This window comes from Pseudophryne corroboree, chromosome 6 (assembly GCF_028390025.1).
Source record: "Pseudophryne corroboree isolate aPseCor3 chromosome 6, aPseCor3.hap2, whole genome shotgun sequence".
NCBI lineage: Eukaryota > Metazoa > Chordata > Amphibia > Anura > Myobatrachidae > Pseudophryne > Pseudophryne corroboree.
Genome location: NC_086449.1, coordinates 578,597,117 through 578,620,511, shown reverse-complemented (window position 1 = coordinate 578,620,511; position 23,395 = coordinate 578,597,117). Strand labels below are relative to the sequence as shown.

General features: G+C 47.4%; 1 protein-coding gene across 3 annotated transcripts in view; it reads left to right on the top strand.

The window, feature by feature from the left end:
- The window catches only part of B4GALT7 (beta-1,4-galactosyltransferase 7), a 92,409-nt gene that overhangs the window by 33,404 nt on the left and 35,610 nt on the right, over positions 1 to 23,395 (top strand). For all 3 annotated transcript variants that reach the window (XM_063927902.1, XM_063927903.1, XM_063927901.1), the window contains exons 2-3: positions 3,715 to 4,053; positions 7,255 to 7,480. In XM_063927902.1, coding sequence (XP_063783972.1) covers positions 3,715 to 4,053; positions 7,255 to 7,480 — 565 coding nt within the window. The remainder of the gene's footprint in view (positions 1 to 3,714; positions 4,054 to 7,254; positions 7,481 to 23,395) is intronic.

Below are 23,395 nucleotides of genomic sequence, written 5' to 3'. Positions count from 1 at the left end.
ACCCAGAAGATGTCATGGACACGACAGTGGTCAGGTGATACAGATCCCATACGGCACATGGAAGTATTGCCGTATAAAGGGAAGGAGTTAGTTGGGGTCGGTCCATCGGACCTGGGGACCACGGCAACAGCTGGGAAATCCAACCTTTTTACCCCAAGTTACATCTCAGCTGAAAAAGACACCGTCTTTTCAGCCTCAATCCTTCCTTTCCCATGAGGGCATGCAGGCAAAAGGCCAGTCATATCTGCCCAGACATAGAGGTAAGGGAAGTAGACTGCAGCAGGCAGCCCCTTCCCAGGAAAAGAAGCCCTCCACCGCGTCTGCCAAGTCCTCAGCATGACGCTGGGGCCGTGCAAGCGGACTCAAGGTGGGGGGGTAGTCTCAAGAGTCTCAGCGCGCAGTGGGATCACTCGCAGGTTGACCCCTAGATAGTACAAGTATTATCCCAGGGGTACAGATTGGAGAGTCGAGACATCTTCTCCTCGCAGGTTTCTGAAGTCTGCTTTACCAACGGCTCCCTCCGACAGGGAGGCAGCATTGGAAACAATTCACAAGCTGTATATCCAGCAGGTGATAATCAAAGTACCCCTCCTACAACAAGGAAAAGGGTATTATTTTTCCACACTATATTGTGGTACTGAAGCCAGACGGCTTGGTGAGACATAGTCTAAACTGAAATTTTTGAACACTTACATAAAAGGTTCAAATCGAGATGGAGTCACTCAGAGCAGTGATAGCGAACCGGAAAAAAGGGGACTATATGGTGTCCCTGGACATCAAGGATTACCTCCATGTCCAAATTTGCCCTTCTCAACAAGGGTACCTCTGGTTCGTGGTACAGAACTGTCAATATCAGTTTCAGACGATGCCGTTTGAATTATCCACAGCACCCCGGGCCTTTTACCAAGGTAATGGCCGAAAAGATGTTTCTTCAAAGAAAAAAGGCATCTAAATTATCCCTTACTTGGACGATATCCTGAAAAGGGCAAGTTCCAGAGAACAGTTGGAGGTCGGAAGAGCACTATCTAAAGTACTTCTACGACAGCACGACTGGATTATAAATATTCCAAGAATCGCAGCTGTTTTCCGACGATACGTCTGCTGTTCCTAGGAATGATTCTGGGCATAGTCCAGAAAAAGGTGTTCCTCCGGGAGGAAAAAGCCAAGGAGTTATTCGACCTAGTCAGAAACCTCCTAAAACCAGGCCAAGTATCAGTGCATCAATGCACAGGAGTCCTGGGAAAAATGGTGGCTTCTTACGAAGCGATTCCATTCGGCAGATCTCAGGGGATTTGCTGGACAAATGGTCCGGATCGCATTTTCAGATGCATCAGCGGATAATCCTGTCTCCAAGGACAAGGGTGTCTCTTCTGTGGGGGCTCCAGAGTGCTCATCTTTTAGAGGGCAGCACACTCAGCATTCAGGACTGTGTTCTGGGGACCACGGATACCAGCCTGAGAGGCTGGGGAGTAGTCACACAGGGAAAAAATTTCCAAGGAAGTGTGGTCAAGTCTGGAGACTTCTCTCCACATGAATATACTGGAGCTAAGGGCAATTTACAATGCTCTGAGCCTAGGAAGACTCCTGCTTCAAAGTCAACCGGTGCTGATCCAGTAGGACATCATCATGGCGGTCGCCCACGTTATCAGACGGGGCGACACAAGAAGCAGGAGGGCAATGACAGCAAGGATTCTTCGCTGGGCGGAAAATCATGTGATAACACTGTCAGCAGTGTTCATTCCGGGAGTGGGCAACTGGGAAGATTTCCTCAGCATAAATGAATTCCACCCGGAAAAGTGGAAACTTAATCTGGAAGTTTCCACATGATTGTAAACCGTTGGGAAAGACCAAAGGTGGTTATGATGGCGTCCCACCTGAAGCGCCAGGTCAAGAGACACTCAGGCAATAGCTGGGACGCTCTGGTAACACCGTCGGTGTACCAGTCGGTGTATGTGTTCCATCCTCTGCTTTTCATACCCAATGTATTGAAAATGATAGGAAGGAGAGGAGTAAGAACTATACTCGTGGCTCCGGTTTGGCCAAGAAGGACTTGGTTCCCGGAACTTCAAGAGATACTAAGAAGGGTCTTGATTCGGCAAGAACCGTGTCTGTTCCGGGACTTACCGCAGCTGCGTTGACGCCAAGGCGGGTGAACGCCGGATCCTAAGGGAAAGAGGCATTCCGGAAGAGGTCATCCCTACCCTGGTCAGAGCCAGGAAGGAGGTGACCGCACAACATTATCACCACTTAGGTGAAAATATGTGCCAGGGTGTGAGTCCAGGAAGGCTCCACGGAAGAATTTCAACTAGGTTAATTTCTACAATTCCTGCAAACAGGAGTGTCTATGGGTCTCAAATTGGGTCCATTAAGGTTCAAATTTCGGCCTGTTGATTTTCTTCCAGAAAGAAATTGGCTTCAGTTCCTGAAGTCCAGAAGTTGTTAAGGGAGTACTGCATATACAGCCCCTTTGATGTCTCCAGTGGCACTGGGCGATCTCAACGTAGTTTTGGGATTCCTAAAAAATCACATTGGTTTAAACAACTCAAATCTGTGGATTTGATATATCTCACATGGAAAATGACCATGCTGTTGGTCCTGGCCTCGGCCAGGCGAGTGTCAGAATTGGCGGCTTTATCTCACAAAGCCATATCTGATTGTCCATTCGGAGAGAGCAAAGCTGCGGACTCGTCCCCAGTTTCTCCTTAAGGTGGTGTCAGCGTTTCACCTGAACCAGCTTATTGTGGTACCTGCGGCTACTAGGGACTTGGAGGACTCCAAGTTGCTGGATGTTATCAGGGCCCTGAAAATATAGTTTCCAGGTTGGCTGGAGTCAGGAAATCTGACTTGCTGTTTATCCTGTATGCACCCAACAATGCTGGGTGCTTCTGCTTCTAAGCAGTCGATTGCTCGTGGGATTGGTAGCACAATTCAACTTGCACATTCTGTGGCAGGCCTGCCACAGTCTAAATCTGTTAAGGCCCATTCCACAAGGAAGGTGGGCTCATCTTGGGCGGCTGCCCGAGGGGTCTCGGCATTACAACTTTGCCGAGCAGCTACGTGGTCGGGGGAGAACACGTTTGTAAAATTCTACAAATTTGATACCCTGGCAAAAGAGGACCTGGAGTTCTCTCATTCGGTGCTGCAGAGTCATCCGCACTCTCCCGCCCGTTTGGGAGCTTTGGTATAATCCCCATGGTCCTTTCAGGAACCCCAGCATCCACAAGGACGATCGAGAAAATAAGAATTTACTTACCGATAATTCTATTTCTCGGAGTCCGTAGTGGATGCTGGGCACCCATCCCAAGTGCGGATTATCTGCAATACTTGTACATAGTTATTGCTAACTAAATCGGGTTATTGTTGTTGTGAGCCATCTTTTCAGAGGCTCCGCTGTTATCATACTGTTAACTGGGTTCAGATCACAGGTTGTACAGTGTGATTGGTGTGGCTGGTATGAGTTTTACCCGGGATTCAAAATTCCTCCCTTATTGTGTACGCTCGTCCGGGCACAGTACCTAACTGGAGTCTGGAGGAGGGTCATAGGGGGAGGAGCCAGTGCACACCACCTGATCGGAAAGCTTTACTTTTTGTGCCCTGTCTCCTGCGGAGCCGCTATTCCCCATGGTCCTTTCAGGAACCCCAGCATCCACTACGGACTCCGAGAAATAGAATTATCGGTAAGTAAATTCTTATTTTTGATATTCTTTATTTTAGGTCAGGCCTTTTTCTTGGGATTCTTCCTAGGAAATGCAGTATTTTCAGTCTATTCCTGGCCTGCTTGCTGCTGGGGTTTCTATCTATGCTTTGGTTGCAACTCAGCTGCACAGGGGATGTCAAGCGACAAGAAGATAAATCTTCCAAGCAGACCTGCCCCCCAGTTCCTAGGACTATGGATGAGGAACCTTCATGGTCCTCTCACCGATTAGCTTTGCTGGTCCCCTTCAGAGAACGATTTGAGGAACTCCTTAGCTTTGTCCCCCACATGCACCAGTACCTGTCTGAGAAAAAAATCCGCCACCATATATTTGTTATAAATCAGGTGGATCACTTCAGGTTTGTATATTCTCTGTTCTGTTTTACAATTGCCTGTAATATTCCGCTATACTGGGTAGACGACTGGAGTAGTTCTAGATATTGAAATAAATGTTTCATGTGTACTGAAAAAATAGCAGTAATAACAATTAGTAAGCTACATATTACCTGCATCCTGAAATGGCTGCATTACTTTCCTTGTTTTTGGTGTTAAAACCTACATCAGAATGGAAGGTTATGGAAAAAGATGCTACATATTGAGATTTGTATCCAATGGAATGAAGTAATTTGGGGGGGAAATACTGTGTCTATAGTATGTGAGACAGTGATCAGGACATGGTGAATGAATCATACAGTGAAAAACTACTTTTATTGCTGATACAATCTTTAGACTTAAGGGCCCTACACACTTGCAGATTGGGCGCCGACAGATACGGATGACCTGGCGGCAGGGAGGCGGTTCGAGGAGTGAAGTTTCTTCACTCCCCCCATCACCTGGCCCCATAGCCCTGCATGCATGCATGCTAATATGGGCGATATTGTCAATATTGGCTTGCACGCATAAACAAGCCTGCACCAATGATGAACGAGCATGAGGCCGCGCACCGTTCATCGTTTGGGTATACACATTGAAAGATATGAACGAGATACTTCATATCTTTCAGTGTAATCTGTAAATGTGTAGGGCCCTTAACTGATGGCTCAGTACCTTCCTAAGGGTGTTCTATGGTACTTCTGTTCTGTGTAAACTTGGCCCAGCTAGTGCACTCAGAGTTATCCCCTATGGGACTGGTCTGTGCACCTTAATGACCCAGTTCCAAGGTTGCACATTATAACATGATTTTAGTTGCCATTAAAATTGTTTAAAAACTGTTGTATAATCTGTCCAAATACAGCGGATATATTTTTTTTTAGTGGAGTGTATTTAGTCAGAGTTGCAAGTTATGTAAAAGCCAATAAATCCATATCATATGTAGGTGCATATCCCATTTGGCTACTGGGATTAGCACACGTTTAGTACACTACAGTCTAAATGGATGTGCGCAGTGTAACTGGCATTGTGCTGCAAAATAAGAACATGTATATACAGAGGTTCCTATAACAAAGGATCGTTAAGGGGGGTTTCTCTTTTATTGGTTTAAGAATAGCACTGTATCCACCTGGTCATGTCATCCCTAGGCTATAGCTAACATTGTTAGTAGTCAGTTAGTGTTCCTGATATGCTGTTTCAGTGGGGCACCACACCCTGCCCAATTTTATGACAGAATTCACCCTGCCCTTATGGAGACACCCCACTAAGACACACCCCACTAAGACAACCTGCCGTCTACCGTCCCCACATGCAGGTTGTAGTGTCCGGCGGGTGGGAAAAGTTGCAGTTTAGTGATCACCGCCGGATAATAGATGCAAGTGTCTAGTTTCCCTCGACGGCGCCCTGCCTGCTGTTCACCCTAGAGTAAACACTGGTCAGTGATAATAGAGCTACTGAATTCTTTACAGCAGTGGTTTTCAATTTTCTAATGTCGTGATGCACTGTAGAGTGACATTGACATCCATGACAAAAAATGTTAACGATATAAAAATGTAAATTACCTTATTGTACGTAAAAACACCCACTCCCAGTAGTTCTTTGCATACCACACAAACCTGTTCTTTGTAACCATTGTGTACGTACCTTAGGCCTCCTTTCCACTTAGGGGTTTATTCAGTTAGCTGCGGTAAATTACCACCGCTAATGGTTCCCCCAGAGGCTATTCAATTAGCCCTGACTGCCAGCAATTATTGGAGATTAGGTTTTGTTGCCTCAGACACGCGAAGCAGAATCCCCGATAAGCGGCCCTTCAAGATTTGTTTTTCTGCAATAGCACACTGCTCTGGGAATTTATCCTGCATCCCATGTGTTATTGTCCGAAAACGGGTCATTAACCGCACTGTTAAAACAGGCTATAAATTCGATAGCCCGGTAATACAATTGGGCAAAAAAAAAGCCTGTCCTTCTCGTTCGCTAAATTAGCTCTGGCAATTGAATACCACCATTAGGGGGATATCCAATTAGAAGTGAAACGACCTTTTTTTCCGATGTTTCACCAATGTTTTTTTACAGGCTATCCAATTTGATCACCTGTAAAAAATAAATAAATAAAAAACCCAACAAAATATTTATCTCCCAAAAGTTCAGTGAAACCTGTGTGTTTTCGGTAGAAACATCCCCATTTTCACGTGAAAACGAGTCTGTTTCCAGGGAATTTGGTTTTGCCAGCCTGAGGCAGGTGAAACAAAATCCCAGATAAGCTGCGTCTTGCGCCGTCTAAGCGGGGCTGATTGGATAGCCTCCTTAGACTTCTGTCCTACTGAGTCTGCGGCTGCCTGTTCCCACCTCCTCTCTGTGACGGACGTCATGATATCAGAGTGCGTCCTGGAGAAGGACCTGGCTTTTATTTAGTCACCCCAGTGTTGTTATATCTGGCACTTGAAGGTGTTGTAACACACAGTTTGAGAAGTTCTTCGTTACAGAATTGGTAATATACCCAATGAGAGAGGTAAAGAAAAACAGAAATAACTGCAGATCCAGCAAGTATAGTTACTTATTCCTGTAGAAATGTACATTTGTATGCATATGAGATAACTGTAACCCACTACAGCTATGTTTAAATGATGCTTTAAGATGCTTAAGTTCTTTTTAAGTATTTATTTTTGTTAGTCCTAGAAAGCAGTTTGATTACTGAGTAAGAAGGCAGTTTATCTCTAAAAATAAGTAGGTCAAGTTACAAATATCCCCATCTGACAAAAACCATCATATGAGCTGGACAAAAGTTATGCCCCCTACAGACTTGCGGGGCCGCGCTTCGTTCATCGTTTGTGCCTACACACTGAACGATATGAATGAGTTCTCGTTCATTAATGTACGAGAACGTTCATAACGTTAATATTGTTCTGTATTATCTGCTAGTGTGTAGGGCCCATTAGTCTGCCTCAGTGATGTCACTAGTTCCTATAACCCACAAAATAACTACCGCCACTCTGAATAGGTGAGAACCTTTTATATGTTTGTTTACTTTTTGGGGGGCTTTTGTTCAGTACAAGTTGGGTATATACAAAAAAAAAAGCACGTAGGCTAACACAAGCGGATGTTATTAGTACTACAAGCAGCTTGATCTGCTGCTATGGAAAAAAATTGTGTTTCTTTATAGTATATAATATTCTCACATACTGTGTTATCAGGTTTAACAGGGCTTCATTGATAAATGTGGGCTTCTTGGAGAGTGGGAACGAAACGGACTATATTGCCATGCACGATGTTGACCTGCTACCTCTTAACCCAGAGCTGGATTATGGATTCCCGGAAAAGGGCCCCTTCCATGTGGCTTCCCCAGAACTGCACCCCTTGTACCATTACAAGACCTACGTTGGGGGCATTCTACTGCTCACCAAACAGCATTTTGACTTGGTGAGTGACCAGTGTCTGCCTATGTTACACAAAAATGCTGCAACCTGAAAGCAGTTTCTCAATGTGTTTTGCTATATCAATTATGTTCAGTAAATGTATTGTTGTAGTTACAGAGTTTGTGATTTAGTTTGTCCTTTACATCTATTTATGTGAAGAAGGAACTAGGTTGTTAATTAGCACATGATGTGTACTAAGTAACAGACAATAATTCAGAATCTGCCCTAATGCTGCCAATATATACAGCAATATTTGGACCAATATTTCTATGTCAGAATCTGCCTTAATGCTGCCAATATATACAGCAATATTTGGACCAATATTTCTGTGCATCGGCCCATATAATTGAATATTAACTATAATCCCATCTAAAGCATCTTGTCATTATTGAGAATGTTGGTAAATGTGGCCAGGTGATGACTGCTCCCTCCCTGGCTGCATTTGCTCCAATTTGCTTGCATTGTTATGTCCCATATGTGGCCTGCATCAGAAAGCAGATTATAGGCATACTTCACTTCTTTGGGAGATCCAAGTGGCATGAGAATGAGATCACATGATTCGTGTCATCTTGGCCTGCCCGCCACTACATAAAGCCATGATGATCATATTTAATAGTTTATTTGGTCACTAAGCCCCCTGACCATGACATTTGGATCTCTCTGATGGAGAATTACGTAATAAAGCCCCTTGCCCATTGGACTTGGATCTACTGGAGGAAGAATTGCATTATAAAGCGGGCAGTCCGTGGCAGTTGGATCTCTCTGTGGGAGAATTGTATGATGAATCTCACCCATCTGGGGCACTTAGATCTCCTAGAGAGCCCCAGGCTTTGGCATTTAGATCTCCCATAAGGAAATGTATGTAATAAAGCCTTCTGCTCTGGTCACTTAGATCTCCTGGAGAGAGTCATAAAGCCCCTGCCCCTTATTACCAGGAGAGTGCACTGCTCTTTTAAGAGTCTGGGAGAGTAGGAAAATATGAGAGATTGTGCTTGAATAACGTTTCTGTGATAGCACCTCTAATGATTGTAAGTAATCTGCGACAGGGGGTGTGCACCAAATGCTGATGAGACCTTCTCATAACAGATTGAATGTCTTGGCAAGCTTCCGGTTTTGTGCACAATATGATAAATGACACTTCACCTAAAGAGCTCTGTGAGGCACAGTAACAAAATATGGAAAAGAAATTTCTCTATCGTCCTAGTGGATGCTGGGGTTCCTGAAAGGACCATGGGGAATAGCGGCTCCGCAGGAGACAGGGCACAAAAAGTCAAGCTTTCCGATCAGGTGGTGTGCACTGGCTCCTCCCCCTATGACCCTCCTCCAAGCCAGTTAGATTTTTGTGCCCGGCCGAGAAGGGTGCAATTCTAGGTGGCTCTCCTAAAGAGCTGCTTAGAGAAAGTTTAGCTTAGGTTTTTTACTTTACAGTGAGTCCTGCTGGCAACAGGATCACTGCAACGAGGGACAGAGGGGAGAAGAAGTGAACTCACCTGCGTGCAGGATGGATTGGCTTCTTGGCTACTGGACATTAGCTCCAGAGGGACGATCACAGGTACAGCCTGGATGGTCACCGGAGCCGCGCCGCCGGCCCCCTTGCAGATGCTGAAGTAAGAAGAGGTCCAGAATCGGCGGCAGAAGACTCCTCAGTCTTCTAAAGGTAGCGCACAGCACTGCAGCTGTGCGCCATTTTCCTCTCAGCACACTTCACACGGCAGTCACTGAGGGTGCAGGGCGCTGGGAGGGGGGCGCCCTGGGAGGCAAATGAATACCTATTTTGGCTAAAAATACCTCACATATAGCCTCCGGAGGCTATATGGAGATATTTAACCCCTGCCAGAATCCGTTAAGAGCGGGAGACGAGGCCGCCGAAAAAGGGGCGGGGCCTATCTCCTCAGCACACAGCGCCATTTTCCCTCACAGAAAGGCTGGAGGGAAGGCTCCCAGGCTCTCCCCTGCACTGCACTACAGAAACAGGGTTAAAACAGAGAGGGGGGGCACTAATTTGGCGATATGCTTATATATTAAGATGCTATAAGGGAAAACACTTATATAAGGTTGTCCCTATATAATTATAGCGTTTTTGGTGTGTGCTGGCAAACTCTCCCTCTGTCTCTCCAAAGGGCTAGTGGGTCCTGTCCTCTATCAGAGCATTCCCTGTGTGTGTGCTGTGTGTCGGTACGTGTGTGTCGACATGTAGGAGGACGATGTTGGTGAGGAGGCGGAGCAATTGCCTGTAATGGTGATGTCACTCTCTAGGGAGTCGACACCGGAATGGATGGCTTATTTAGGAAATTACGTGATAATGTCAACACGCTGCAAGGTCGGTTGACGGCATGAGACGGCCGACAAACAATTAGTACCGGTCCAGACGTCTCAAAAACACCGTCAGGGGTTTTAAAACGCCCGTTTACTTTAGTCGGTCGACACAGACAGGGACACTGAATCCAGTGTCGACGGTGAAGAAACAAACGTATTCCTTATTAGGGCCACACGTTAAAGGCAATGAAGGAGGTGTTACATATTTCTGATACTACAAGTACCACAAAAGAGGGTATTATGTGGGATGTGAAAAAACTACCATAGTTTTTCCTGAATCAGATAAATTAAATAAAGTGTGTGATGATGCGTGGGTTCCCCCCGATAGAAAATTATGGGCGGTATACCCTTTCCCGCCAGAAGTTAGGGCGCGTTGGGAAACACCCCTTAAGGTGGATAAGGCGCTCACACGCTTATCAAAACAAGTGGCGGTACCGTCTATAGATAGGGCCGTCCTCAAGGACCAGCTGACAGGAGGCTGGAAAAATATCATAAAAAGTATATACACACATACTGGTGTTATACTGCGACCAGCGATCGCCTCAGCCTGGATGTGCAGAGCTGAGGTGGCTTGGTCGGATTCCCTGACTAAAAATATTGATACCCTTGACAGGGACAGTATTTTATTGACTATAGAGCATTTAAAGGATGCATTTCTATATATGCGAGATGCACAGAGGGATATTTGCACTCTGGCATCATGAGTAAATGCGATGTCCATAACTGCCAAAAGATGTTATGGACACGACAGTGGTCAGGTGATGCAGATTCCAAACGGCACAAAGGTGTATTGCCGTATAAAGGAAGAGGAGTTATTTGGGGTCGGTCCATCGCACCTGGTGGCCACGGCAACTGCTGGAAAATCCACCGTTTTTTACCCTAAGTCACATCTCTGCAGAAAAAGACACCGTCTTTTCAGCCTCAGTCCTCTCGTCCCTATAAGATCATATCTGCCCAGGGATAGAGGAAAGGGAAGAAGACTGCAGCAGGCAGCCCATTCCCAGGAACAGAAGCGTTCCACCGCTTCTGACAAGTTCTCAGCATGGCGCTGAGACCGTACAGGACCCCTGGATCCTACAAGGATCCTACAAGTAGTATCCCAGGGGTACAGATTGGAAGGTCGAGACGTTTCCCCTTCGCAGGCTCCTGAAGTCTGCTTTACCAAGGTCTCCCTCCGACAAGGAGGCAGTATGGGAAAAAAATTCACAAGCTGTATTCCCAGCAGGTGATAACTAAATTACCCCTCCTACTACAAGAAAAGGGGTATTATTCCACACTATATTGTGGTACTGAAGCCAGAAGGCTAGGTGAGACTTATTCTAAAAAAATTTTTTGAACACTTACAAAGGTTCCAATCAAGATGGAGTCACTCAGAGCAGTGATAACGAACCAGGAAGAAGAGGACTATATAGTGTCCCGGGACATCAGGGATGCTTACCTCTATGTCCCAAATTTGCCCTTCTCACTAAGGGTACCTCAGGTTCGTGGTGCAGAACTGTCACTATCAGTTTCAGACGCTGCCGTTTGGATTGTCCACGGCACCCCGGGTCTTTACCAAGGTAATGGCCGAAATGATGATTCTTCTTCGAAGAAAAGGCGTCTTAAGTATCCCTTACTTGGACGATCTCCTGATAAGGGCATAGTCCAGGGAACAGTTGGAGGTCGGAGTAGCACTATCTCGGATACTGCTACAACAGCACGGGTGGATTCTAAATATTCCAAAATCGCAGCTGATCCGACGACACGTCTGCTGTGCCTAGGGATGATTCTGGACACAGTCCAGAAAAAGGTGTTTCTCCCGGAAGAGAAAGCCAGGGAGTTATCCGAGCTAGTCAGGAACCTCCTAAAAACAGTGCATCATTGCACAAGGGTCCTGGTAAAAATGGTGGCTTCCTAAGAAGCAATTCCATTCGGCAGATTTCACGCAAGAACTTTTCAGTGGGATCTGCTGGACAAATGGCCCGGATCGCATCTTCAGATGCATCAGCGGATAACCCTATATCCAAGGACAAGGGTGTCTCTCCTGTGGTGGTTATAGAGTGCTCATCTTCTAGAGGGCCGCAGATTCGGCATTCAGGATTGGATGCTGGTGACCACGGAGCCCAGCCCGAGAGGCTGGGGAGCAGTCACACAAGGAAAAAATTTCCAGGGAGTGTGATCAAGTCTGGAGACTTTTCTCCACATAAATATACTGGAGCTAAGGGTAAATTTATAATGCTCTAAGCTTAGCAAGACCTCTGCTTCAAGGTCAGCCGGTATTGATCCAGTGGGAAAAACATCACGGCAGTCGCCCACGTAAACAGACAGGGCGACACAAGAAGCAGGAGGGCAATGGCAAAAACTGCAAGGACTTTTCGCTGGGCGGAAAATCATGTGATAGCACTGTCAGCAGTGTTTCATCCCGGGAATGGAAACTGGGAAGCAGACTTCCTCAGCAGGCACGACCTCCACCCGGGAGAGTGGAAACTTCATCGGGAAGTTTTTTCCACATGATTGTAAACCGTTGGGAAATACCAAAGGTGGACATGATGGCGTCCCGTCTGAACAAAAAACGGGACAGGTATTGCGCCAGGTCAAGAGACCCTCAGGCAATAGCTGTGGACGTTCTGGTAACACCGTGGGTGTACCAGTCGGTGTATGTGTTCCCTCCTCTGCTTCTCATACCTAAGGTGCTGAGAATTATAAGACGTAGAGGAGTAAGAACTATACTCATGGCTCCGGATTGGCCAAGAAGGACTTGGTACCCGGAACTTCAAGAGATGCTTACAGAGGTCTTATGGCCTCTGCCGCTAAGAAGGGACTTGCTTCAGCAAGTACCATGTCTGTTCCAAGACTTACCGCAGCTGCGTTTGTCGGCATGGCGGTGGAAAGCCGGATCCTAAGGGAAAAAGGCATTCCGGAAGAGGTCATTCCTACCCTGGTCAAAGCCAGAAAGGAGGTGACCGCACAACATTATCACCACATGTGGCGAAAATATGTTGCGTGGTGTGAGGCCAGGAAGGCCCCACAAAGAAATTTCAACTCGGTCGTTTCCTGCATTTCCTGCAAACAGGAGTGTCTATGGGCCTCAAATTGGGGTCCATTAAGGTTCAAATTTCGGCCCTGTCGATTTTCTTCCAGAAAGAATTGGCTTCAGTTCCTGAAGTCCAGAAGTTTGTCAAGGGAGTATTGCATATACAACCCCTTTTTGTGCCTCCAGTGGCACTGTGGGATCTCAACGTAGTTCTGGGATTCCTCAAATCACATTGGTTTAAAACCAGTCAAATCTGTGGATTTGAAGCATCTCACATGAAAAGTGACCATGCTCTTGGCCCTGGCCTGGACCAGGCGAGTGTCAAATTGGTGGTTTTTTCTCAAAAAAGCCCATATCTGTTTGTCCATTCGGACAGGGCAGAGCTGCGGACTCGTCCCCAGTTCTCTCCCTAAGGTGGTGTCAGTGTTTCACCTGAACCAGCTTATTGTGGTGCCTTGCACCTACTAGGGACTTGGAGGGCTCCAAGTTGCTAGATGTTGTCAGGGCCCTGAAAATATGTTCCAGGACGGCTGGAGTCAGGAAAACTGACTTGCTGTTATCCTGTATGCACCCAACAAACTGGGTGCTCTTGCTTCTAAGCAGACTATTGCTAGTTGGATGTGTAATACAATTCAGCTTGCACATTCTGTGGCAGGCCTGCCACAGCCAAAATATGTAAATGCCCATTCCACAAGGAAGGTGGGCTCATCTTGGGCGGCTGCCCGAGGGGTCTCGGCTTTACAACTTTGCCGAGCAGCTACTTGGTCAGGGGCAAACACGTTTGCTAAATTCTACAAATTTGATACCCTGGCTGAGGAGGACCTGGAGTTCTCTCATTCGGTGTTGCAGAGTCATCCGCACTCTCCCGCCCGTTTGGGAGCTTTGGTATAATCCCCATGGTCCTTTCAGGAACCCCAGCATCCACTAGGACGATAGAGAAAATAAGAATTTACTTACCGATAATTCTATTTCTCGGAGTCCGTAGTGGATGCTGGGCGCCCATCCCAAGTGCGGATTATCTGCAATACTTGTACATAGTTACAAAAATCGGGTTATTATTGTTGTGAGCCATCTTTTCAGAGGCTCCGCTGTTATCATACTGTTAACTGGGTTTAGATCACAAGTTGTACGGTGTGATTGGTGTGGCTGGTATGAGTCTTACCCGGGATTCAAAATTCCTCCCTTATTGTGTACGCTCGTCCGGGCACAGTACCTAACTGGCTTGGAGGAGGGTCATAGGGGGAGGAGCCAGTGCACACCACCTGATCGGAAAGCTTTACTTTTTGTGCCCTGTCTCCTGCGGAGCCGCTATTCCCCATGGTCCTTTCAGGAACCCCAGCATCCACTACGGACTCCGAGAAATAGAATTATCGGTAAGTAAATTCTTATTTAAAACTTCATGGGCAGAGAGCTGTGTGCTGTTCCACAGTTAAGGAATAGTTTTACAGTGCCTTGAAAAATTCTGCAAGTTCCATACCTTTCTTTCATAAGATCTCAGTCTAAAGGGCCCTACACACGATGGTCGATTATGCCTACACACTGGACGATATCGATGGGCAATTTGGACGATATGAGAGTACAGACATCTATATCGTCCAAATTGACTGGCATGTACAAATGATCGTTTAATAATGAACGATTGCAGGCACACGCATCGTTCATCGTTGAAGCATCCACACTGAAAGATATAAATAATATCGTTCATATCTTTCAGAAAAATCGACCAGTGTGTAGGGCCCTTAAGTTTTTAGAATGGAAGTTTGAGTTTTGTGACTTCTTTAGTTTAATCTTCATTATGGATATGTTCTTTCTTAATAGTGTTTGTGATTGGAATGAGCTTGAAATGCTTGTTAAAGGTTTTCTTTGATATATGGGGAAATCTTGTGTTGGATGGTGATGCATTACATTCATTGTCTTTGGGACGTCCTGCATCTGAGATTTTAAGCAACTTGTAAGATGCGACCTTCCTGATCCAACTGTTTGCAGCATCGTTTTGAAGCTGTTTAGCAGCTAACGCTCTTGCACACACACCCATACAATTATCATCCCTAAAATTGTATAGGTGTGCACCCAGCTTAACACAGATATTTTCAGAGGGGTTGTGGGGTCTGCAGATATGAGAGGCTCGATCTGGAGTCTTTGGTATTGATTTATAAACTATTTCAAATTCAAAATGATGAGAATAAAGTGTGAAAGAGATGCTGAATACATTTCTCTAACGTCCTAAGTGGATGTTGGGGACTCCGTAAGGACCATGGGGAATAGCGGCTCCGCAGGAGACTGGGCACAAAAGTAAAGCTTTAGAACTACCTGGTGTGCACTGGCTCCTCCCCCTATGACCCTCCTCCAAGCCTCAGTTAGATTTTTGTGCCCGAACGAGAAGGGTGCACACTAGGTGGCTCTCCTGAGCTGCTTAGTGAAAAGTTTAGTTTTAGGTTTTTTATTTTCAGTGAGACCTGCTGGCAACAGGCTCACTGCATCGAGGGACTAAGGGGAGAAGAAGCGAACTCACCTGCGTGCAGAGTGGATTGGGCTTCTTAGGCTACTGGACATTAGCTCCAGAGGGACGATCACAGGCCCAGCCATGGATGGGTCCCAGAGCCGCGCCGCCGGCCCCCTTACAGAGCCAGAAGAGGTCCGGAAAATCGGCGGCAGAAGACGTCCTGTCTTCAACAAGGTAGCGCACAGCACTGCAGCTGTGCGCCATTGCTCTCAGCACACTTCACACTCCGGTCACTGAGGGTGCAGGGCGCTGGGGGGGGGCGCCCTGAGACGCAATAAAAACACCTTGGATGGCAAAAAATGCATCACATATAGCTCCTGGGCTATATGGATGAATTTAACCCCTGCCAGAATACATAGAAAAACGGGAGATAAGGCCGCCGATAAGGGGGCGGAGCCTATCTCCTCAGCACACTGGCGCCATTTTCCCTCACAGCTCCGTTGGAGGGAAGCTCCCTGGCTCTCCCCTGCAGTCACTACACTACAGAAAGGGTTAAAAAAGAGAGGGGGGCACTAATTACGCGCAGTATTAAAAGATACAGCAGCTATAAGGGGAAAAACACTTATATAAGGTTATCCCTGTATATATATATATAGCGCTCTGGTGTGTGCTGGCAAACTCTCCCTCTGTCTCCCCAAAGGGCTAGTGGGGTCCTGTCCTCTATCAGAGCATTCCCTGTGTGTGTGCTGTATGTCGGTACGTTTGTGTCGATATGTATGAGGAGAAAAATGATGTGGAGACGGAGCAGATTGCCTGTAATAGTGATGTCACCCCCTAGGGGGTCGACACCTGAGTGGATGAACTGTTGGAAGGAATTACGTGACAGTGTCAGCTCTGTATAAAAGACAGTGGTTGACATGAGACAGCCGGCTACTCAGCTTGTGCCTGTCCAGACGTCTCATAGGCCGTCAGGGGCTCTAAAGCGCCCGTTACCTCAGATGGCAGATATAGACGCCGACACGGATACTGACTCCAGTGTCGACGGTGAAGAGACAAATGTGACTTCCAGTAGGGCCACACGTTACATGATTGAGGCAATGAAAAATGTTTTACACATTTCTGATAATACGAGTACCACCAAAAAGGGGTATTAGGTTCGGTGAGGAAAAACTACCTGTAGTTTTCCTAAATCTGAGAAATTAAATGAGGTGCGTGATGAAGCGTGGGTTTCCCCCGATAACAACTGATAATTTCTAAAATGTTATTGGCATTATATCCTTTCCCGCCAGAGGTTAGGGTGCGTTGGGAAACACCCCCTAGGGTGGATAAAGCGCTCACACGCTTGTAAGAATAAGGGCTCTACCCTCTCCTGAGATGGCCGCCCTTAAGGTTCCTGCTGATAGAAAGCAGGAGGGTATCCTAAAATGTATTTACACACATACTGGTGTTATACTGCGACCAGCAATCGCCTCAGCCTGGATGTGCAGTGCTGGGTTGGCGTGGTCGGATTCCCTGACTGAAAATATTGATATATTATTGCCTATAGAGCATTTAATAGATGCATTTCTATATATGCGTGATGCACAGCGGAATATTTGCCGACTGGCATCAAGTCTAAGTGCGTTGTCCATTTCTGCCAGTAGAGGGTTATGGACACGACAGTGGTCAGGTGATGCGGATTCCAAACGGCATTTGGAAGTATTGCCTTATTAAGGGGAGGAGTTATTTGGGGTCGGTCTTTCAGACCTGGTGGCCACGGCAACAGCTGGGAAATCCACGTTTGTACCCCAGGTCGCCTCTCAACATAAGAAGACGCCGTATTATCAGGCGCAGTCTTTTCGTGGGCAAGCGGGCGAAAGGTTCCTCATTTCTGCCCCGTGACAGAGGGAGAGGAAAAAGGCTGCAGAAATCAGCCAGTTCCCAGGAACAGAAGCCCTCTCCCGCCTCTGCCAAGCCCTCAGTATGACGCTGGGGCTTTACAAGCAGAACCAGGCACGGTGGGGGCCCGTCTCAATGAATTTCAGCGCGCAGTGGGCTCACTCGCTAGTAGACCCCTGGATCCTTCAGGTGATATCTCAGGGGTACAAATTGGAATTCGAGACGTCTCCCCCTCGCCGTTTCCTAAAGTCGGCTTTACCGATGTCTCCTTCTGACAGGGAGGCAGTTTTGGAAGCCATTCACAAGCTGTATTCCCAGCAGGTGATAATCAAGGTACCCCTCCTGCAACAGGGAACGGGGTATTATTCCACACGGTTGTGGTACCGAAGCCGGACGGCTCGGTGAGACCGATTCTAAATCTAAAATCTTGAACACTTACATACGGAGGTTCAAATTCAAGATTGAGTCACTCAGAGCAGTGATTGCGAACCTGGAAGAAGGGGACTACATGATGTCTCGGGACATCAAGGATGCTTACCTTCATGTCCCAATTTACCCTTCTCACCAAGGGTACCTCAGGTTTATGGTACAGAACTGTCACTATCAGTTTCAGATGCTGCCGTATGGATGGTCCACGGCACCCTGGGTCTTTACTAAGGTAATGGCCGAAATGATGATACTCCTTCGAAGGAAGGGAATTTTAGTTATCCCTTACTTGGACGATTCCCTGATAAGGGTAAGATCCAGGGAACAGTTGGAGGTCGGTGTAGCACTATCTCAGGTAGTGTTGCGGCAGCACGATTGGATTCTCAATATTCCAAAATCGCAGCTGATTCCGACGACTCGTCTTCTGTTCCTAGGGATGATCCTGGACACAGTCCAGAAAAAGGTGTTTCTCCCGGAGGAGAAAGTCAGGGAGTTATCCGAGCTAGTCGGGAACCTCCTATAACCGAGCCAAGTCTCAGTACATCAATGAAATGGTTCTGGGAAAAATGGTGGCTTCCTATGAAGCAATCCCATTCGGCAGATTCCACGCAAGAACTTTCCAGTGGGACCTGCTAGACAAATGGTCCGGGTCGCATCTTCAGATGCATCAGCGGATAACCCTGGCACCAAGCACAAGGGTGTCTCTCCTGTGGTGGTTGCAGAGTGCTCATCTTCTAGAGGGCCGCACATTCAGGACTGGGTCCTGGTGACCACGGATGCCAGCCTGCGAGGCTGGGGAGCAGTCACACAGGGAAGGAATTTCCAGAGCTTATGATCAAGCCTGGAGACATCACTTCACATAAATATCCTGAAGCTAAGGGCCATTTACAATGCTCTAAGCTCAGCAAGACCTCTGCTTCAAGGTCACCCGGAGTTGATCCATTCGGACAACATCACGGCAGTCACCCACGTAAACAGACAGGGTGACACAAGAAGCAGGAGGGCAATGGCAGAAGCTGCAAGGATTCTTCGCTGGGCGAAAAATCATGTGATAGCACTGTCAGCAATATTCATTCCGGGAGTGGACATCTGGGAAGCAGACTTCCTCAGCAGACACGACCTCCACCCGGGAGAGTGGGGACTTCACCCAGAAGTCTTCCACATGTTTATAAAACTCGACAAGTATTGCGCCAGGTCAAGGGACCCTCAGGCAATAGCTGTAGACGCTCTGGTAACACAGTGGGTGTACCGGTCAGTGTATGTGTTCCCTCCTCTGCCTCTCATACCCAAGGTACTGAGAATTATAAGATGGAGAGGAGTAAGCACTATATTCGTGGTTCCGAATTGGCCAAGATGGACTTGTTAACCGGAACTTCAAGAGATGCTCACGAAAGATCCGTGGCCTCTACCTCTAAGAAGGGACCTGCTCCAGCAAGGACCCTGTCTGTTCCAAGACTTACCGCGGCTGCGTTTGACGGCATGGCGGTTGAACGCCGGATCCTGAAGGAGAAAGGCATTCCGGATGAAGTCATTCCTATCCTGATCAAAGCCAGGAAAGATATAACCGCAAAACATTACCACCGCATTTGGCGAAAATATGTTGCGTGGTGCGAGGCCAGTAAGGCCCCGACGGAGGAATTTCAACTAGGTCGATTCCTACATTTCCTGCAAACAGGAGTGTCTATGGGCCTGAAATGGGGGTCCATTAAGGTTCAAACTTCGGCCCTGTCAATTTTCTTCCAAAAAGAACTAGCTTCAGTCCCTGAAGTTCAGACGTTGTGAAAGGGGTACTGTATATACAGCCTCCTTTTGTGCCTCCAGTGGCACCTTGGGATCTAAATGTAGTTTTGGGGTTCCAAAAGTCACATTGGTTTGAACCACTTAAATATGTGGAGTTAAAATATCTCACATGGAAAGTGGTCATGCTGTTGGCCCTGGCCTGGGCCAGGTGCGTGTCAGAATTGGCGGCTTTATCCTGTAAAAGCCCTCATCTGATTTTCCATTCGGACAGGGCGGAATTGAGGACTTGTCCTCAGTTTCTCCCTAAGGTGGTTTTCAGCGTTTCACCTGAATCAACCTATTGTGGTGCCTGCGGCTACTAGGGTCTTGGAGGACTCCAAGTTGCTAGACGTTGTCAGAGCCCTGGAAATATAGGTTTCCAGGACGGCTGGAGTCAGAAAATCTGACTCGCTGTTTATTCTGTATGCGCCCAACAAGCTGGGTGCTCCTGCTTCTAAGCAGACTATTGCTCGTTGGATTTGTAGTACAATTCAGCTTGCACATTCTGTGGCAGGCCTGCCACAGCCAAAATCTGTAAAAGCCCATTCCACAAGGAAGGTGGGCTCATCTTGGGCGGCTGCCCGAGGGGTCTCGGCTTTACAACTTTGCCGAGCAGCTACTTGGTCAGGAGCAAATACGTTTGTAAAATTCTACAAATTTGATACCCTGGCTGAGGAGGACCTGGAGTTCTCTCATTTGGTGCTGCAGAGTCATCCGCACTCTCCCGCCCGTTTGGGAGCTTTGGTATAATCCCCATGGTCCTTTCGTAGTCCCCAGCATCCACTTAGGACGTTAGAGAAAATAAGAATTTACTTACCGATAATTCTATTTCTCGTAGTCCGTAGTGGATGCTGGGCGCCCATCCCAAGTGCGGATTGTCTGCAATACTGGTACATAGTTATTGTTACCAAAAAAATCGGGTTATTGCTGTAGTGAGCCATCTTTTCTAGAGGCTCCTCTGTTATCATGCTGTTAACTGGGTTTAGATCACAAGTTATATGGTGTGATTGGTGTGGCTGGTATGAGTCTTACCCGGGATTCAAAATCCTTCCTTATTGTGTACGCTCGTCCGGGCACAGTATCCTAACTGAGGCTTGGAGGAGGGTCATAGGGGGAGGAGCCAGTGCACACCAGGTAGTTCTAAAGCTTTACTTTTGTGCCCAGTCTCCTGCGGAGCCGCTATTCCCCATGGTCCTTACGGAGTCCCCAGCATCCACTACGGACTACGAGAAATAGAATTATCGGTAAGTAAATTCTTATTTTTTTTTAATGATTTTGTACCTTACAATTCTTTTAAAATATACAATGTCCTCCTCACATAGCGGCTGGTGATTATGTGGATTTATGGTAGTGTGCTTAGCATAAAATACACTAATTGGCTCTGCGTGGGTCACAGTAACGTGGCACATCGTAAGCATATATCCTTCCAGTTGCCCTTGCAATGAGCAGTATAGGCATAGTACGGTAAGGGCATTTTGGTGTAGTTGCTAACCGATGCTTACCTGCACAGGCACACACCTACGCCTGTGAGATGTATGCGTTGCAGCAGCCTGAAAGCTGGTGCAGGTACATACTGCCAGCAATGTTAGTCCCAAGTACTAGCTTTCTTCATTGCCAGTGCAGAAATTCTTTTCTCTGACGTCCTAGTGGATGCTGGGAACTCCGAAAGGACCATGGGGAATAGCGGCTCCGCAGGAGACTTGGCACAAAAGTAAAAGCTTTAGGACTAGCTGGTGTGCACTGGCTCCTCCCCCTATGACCCTCCTTCAAGCCTCAGTTAGATTTTTGTGCCCGAACGAGAAGGGTGCAATCTAGGTGGCTCTCCTGAGCTGCTTAGAGTAAAAGTTTAAATTAGGTTTTTTATTTTCAGTGAGTCCTGCTGGCAACAGGATCACTGCATCGAGGGACTAAGGGGAGAAGAAGCGAACTCACCTGCGTGCAGAGTGGATTGGGCTTCTTAGGCTACTGGACATAAGCTCCAGAGGGACGATCACAGGCCCAGCCATGGATGGGTCCCAGAGCCGCGCCGCCGTCCCCCTTACAGAGCCAGAAGAGCAGAAGAGGTCCGGAAAATCGGCGGCAGAAGACGTCTTGTCTTCAATAAGGTAGCGCACAGCACTGCAGCTGTGCGCCATTGCTCTCAGCACACTTCACACTCCGGTCACTGAGGGTGCAGGGCGCTGGGGGGGGGGCGCCCTGAGACGCAATAAAAATACCTTATATGGCAAAAAATACATCACATATAGCTCCTGGGCTATATGGATGCATTTAACCCCTGCCAGAATACATAGAAAAACGGGAGATAAGGCCGCCGATAAGGGGGCGGAGCCTATCTCCTCAGCACACTGGCGCCATTTTCCCTCACAGCTCAGTTGGAGGGAAGCTCCCTGGCTCTCCCCTGCAGTCACTACACTACAGAAAGGGTTAAAAAAGAGAGGGGGGGCACTAATTACGCGCAGTATTAAAGATACAGCAGCTATAAGGGGAAAAACACTTATATAAGATTATCCCTGTATATATATAGCGCTCTGGTGTGTGCTGGCAAACTCTCCCTCTGTCTCCCCAAAGGGCTAGTGGGGTCCTGTCCTCTATCAGAGCATTCCCTGTGTGTGTGCTGTATGTCGGTACGTTTGTGTCGACATGTATGAGGAGAAAAATGATGTGGAGACGGAGCAGATTGCCTGTAATAGTGATGTCACCCCCTAGGGGGTCGACACCTGAGTGGATGAACTGTTGGAAGGAATTACGTGACAGTGTCAGCTCTGTATAAAAGACAGTGGTTGACATGAGACAGCCGGCTACTCAGCTTGTGCCTGTCCAGACGTCTCATAGGCCGTCAGGGGCTCTAAAGCGCCCGTTACCTCAGATGGCAGATATAGACGCCGACACGGATACTGACTCCAGTGTCGACGGTGAAGAGACAAATGTGACTTCCAGTAGGGCCACACGTTACATGATTGAGGCAAGGAAAAATGTTTTACACATTTCTGATAATACGAGTACCACCAAAAAGGGGTATTATGTTCGGTGAGGAAAAACTACCTGTAGTTTTCCTGAATCTGAGAAATTAAATGAGGTGTGTGATGATGCGTGGGTTTCCCCCGATAACTGATAATTTCTAAAATGTTATTGGCATTATATCCTTTCCCGCCAGAGGTTAGGGTGCGTTGGGAAACACCCCCTAGGGTGGATAAAGCGCTCACACGCTTGTAAGGGCTCTACCCTCTCCTGAGATGGCCGCCCTTAAGGATCCTGCTGATAGAAAGCAGGAGGGTATCCTAAAATGTATTTACACACATACTGGTGTTATACTGCGACCAGCAATCGCCTCAGCCTGGATGTGCAGTGCTGGGTTGGCGTGGTCGGATTCCCTGACTGAAAATATTGATACCCTAGATAGGGACAGTATATTTTTGCCTATAGAGCATTTAAAAGATGCATTTCTATATATGCGTGATGCACAGCGGAATATTTGCCGACTAGCATCAAGTCTAAGTGCGTTGTCCATTTCTACCAGTAGAGGGTTATGGACACGACAGTGGTCAGGTGATGCGGATTTCAAACGGCATTTGGAAGTATTGCCTTATTAAGGGGAGGAGTTATTTGGGGTCGGTCTTTCAGACCTGGTGGCCACGGCAACAGCTGGGAAATCCACGTTTGTACCCCAGGTCGCCTCTCAACATGAGAAGACGCCGTATTATCAGGCGCAGTCTTTTCGTGGACAAGCGGGCAAAAGGTTCCTCATTTCTGCCCCGTGACAGAGGAAGAGGAAAAAGGCTGCAGAAATCAGCCAGTTCCCAGGAACAGAAACCCTCTCCCGCCTCTGCCAAGCCCTCAGTATGACGCTGGGGCTTTACAAGCAGAATCAGGCACGGTGGGGGGCCCGTCTCAATGAATTTCAGCGCGCAGTGGGCTCACTCGCAAGTAGACCCCTGGATCCTTCAGGTGATATCTCAGGGGTACAAATTGGAATTCGAGACGTCTCCCCCTCGCCGTTTCCTAAAGTCGGCTTTACCGATGTCTCCTTCTGACAGGGAGACAGTTTTGGAAGCCATTCACAAGCT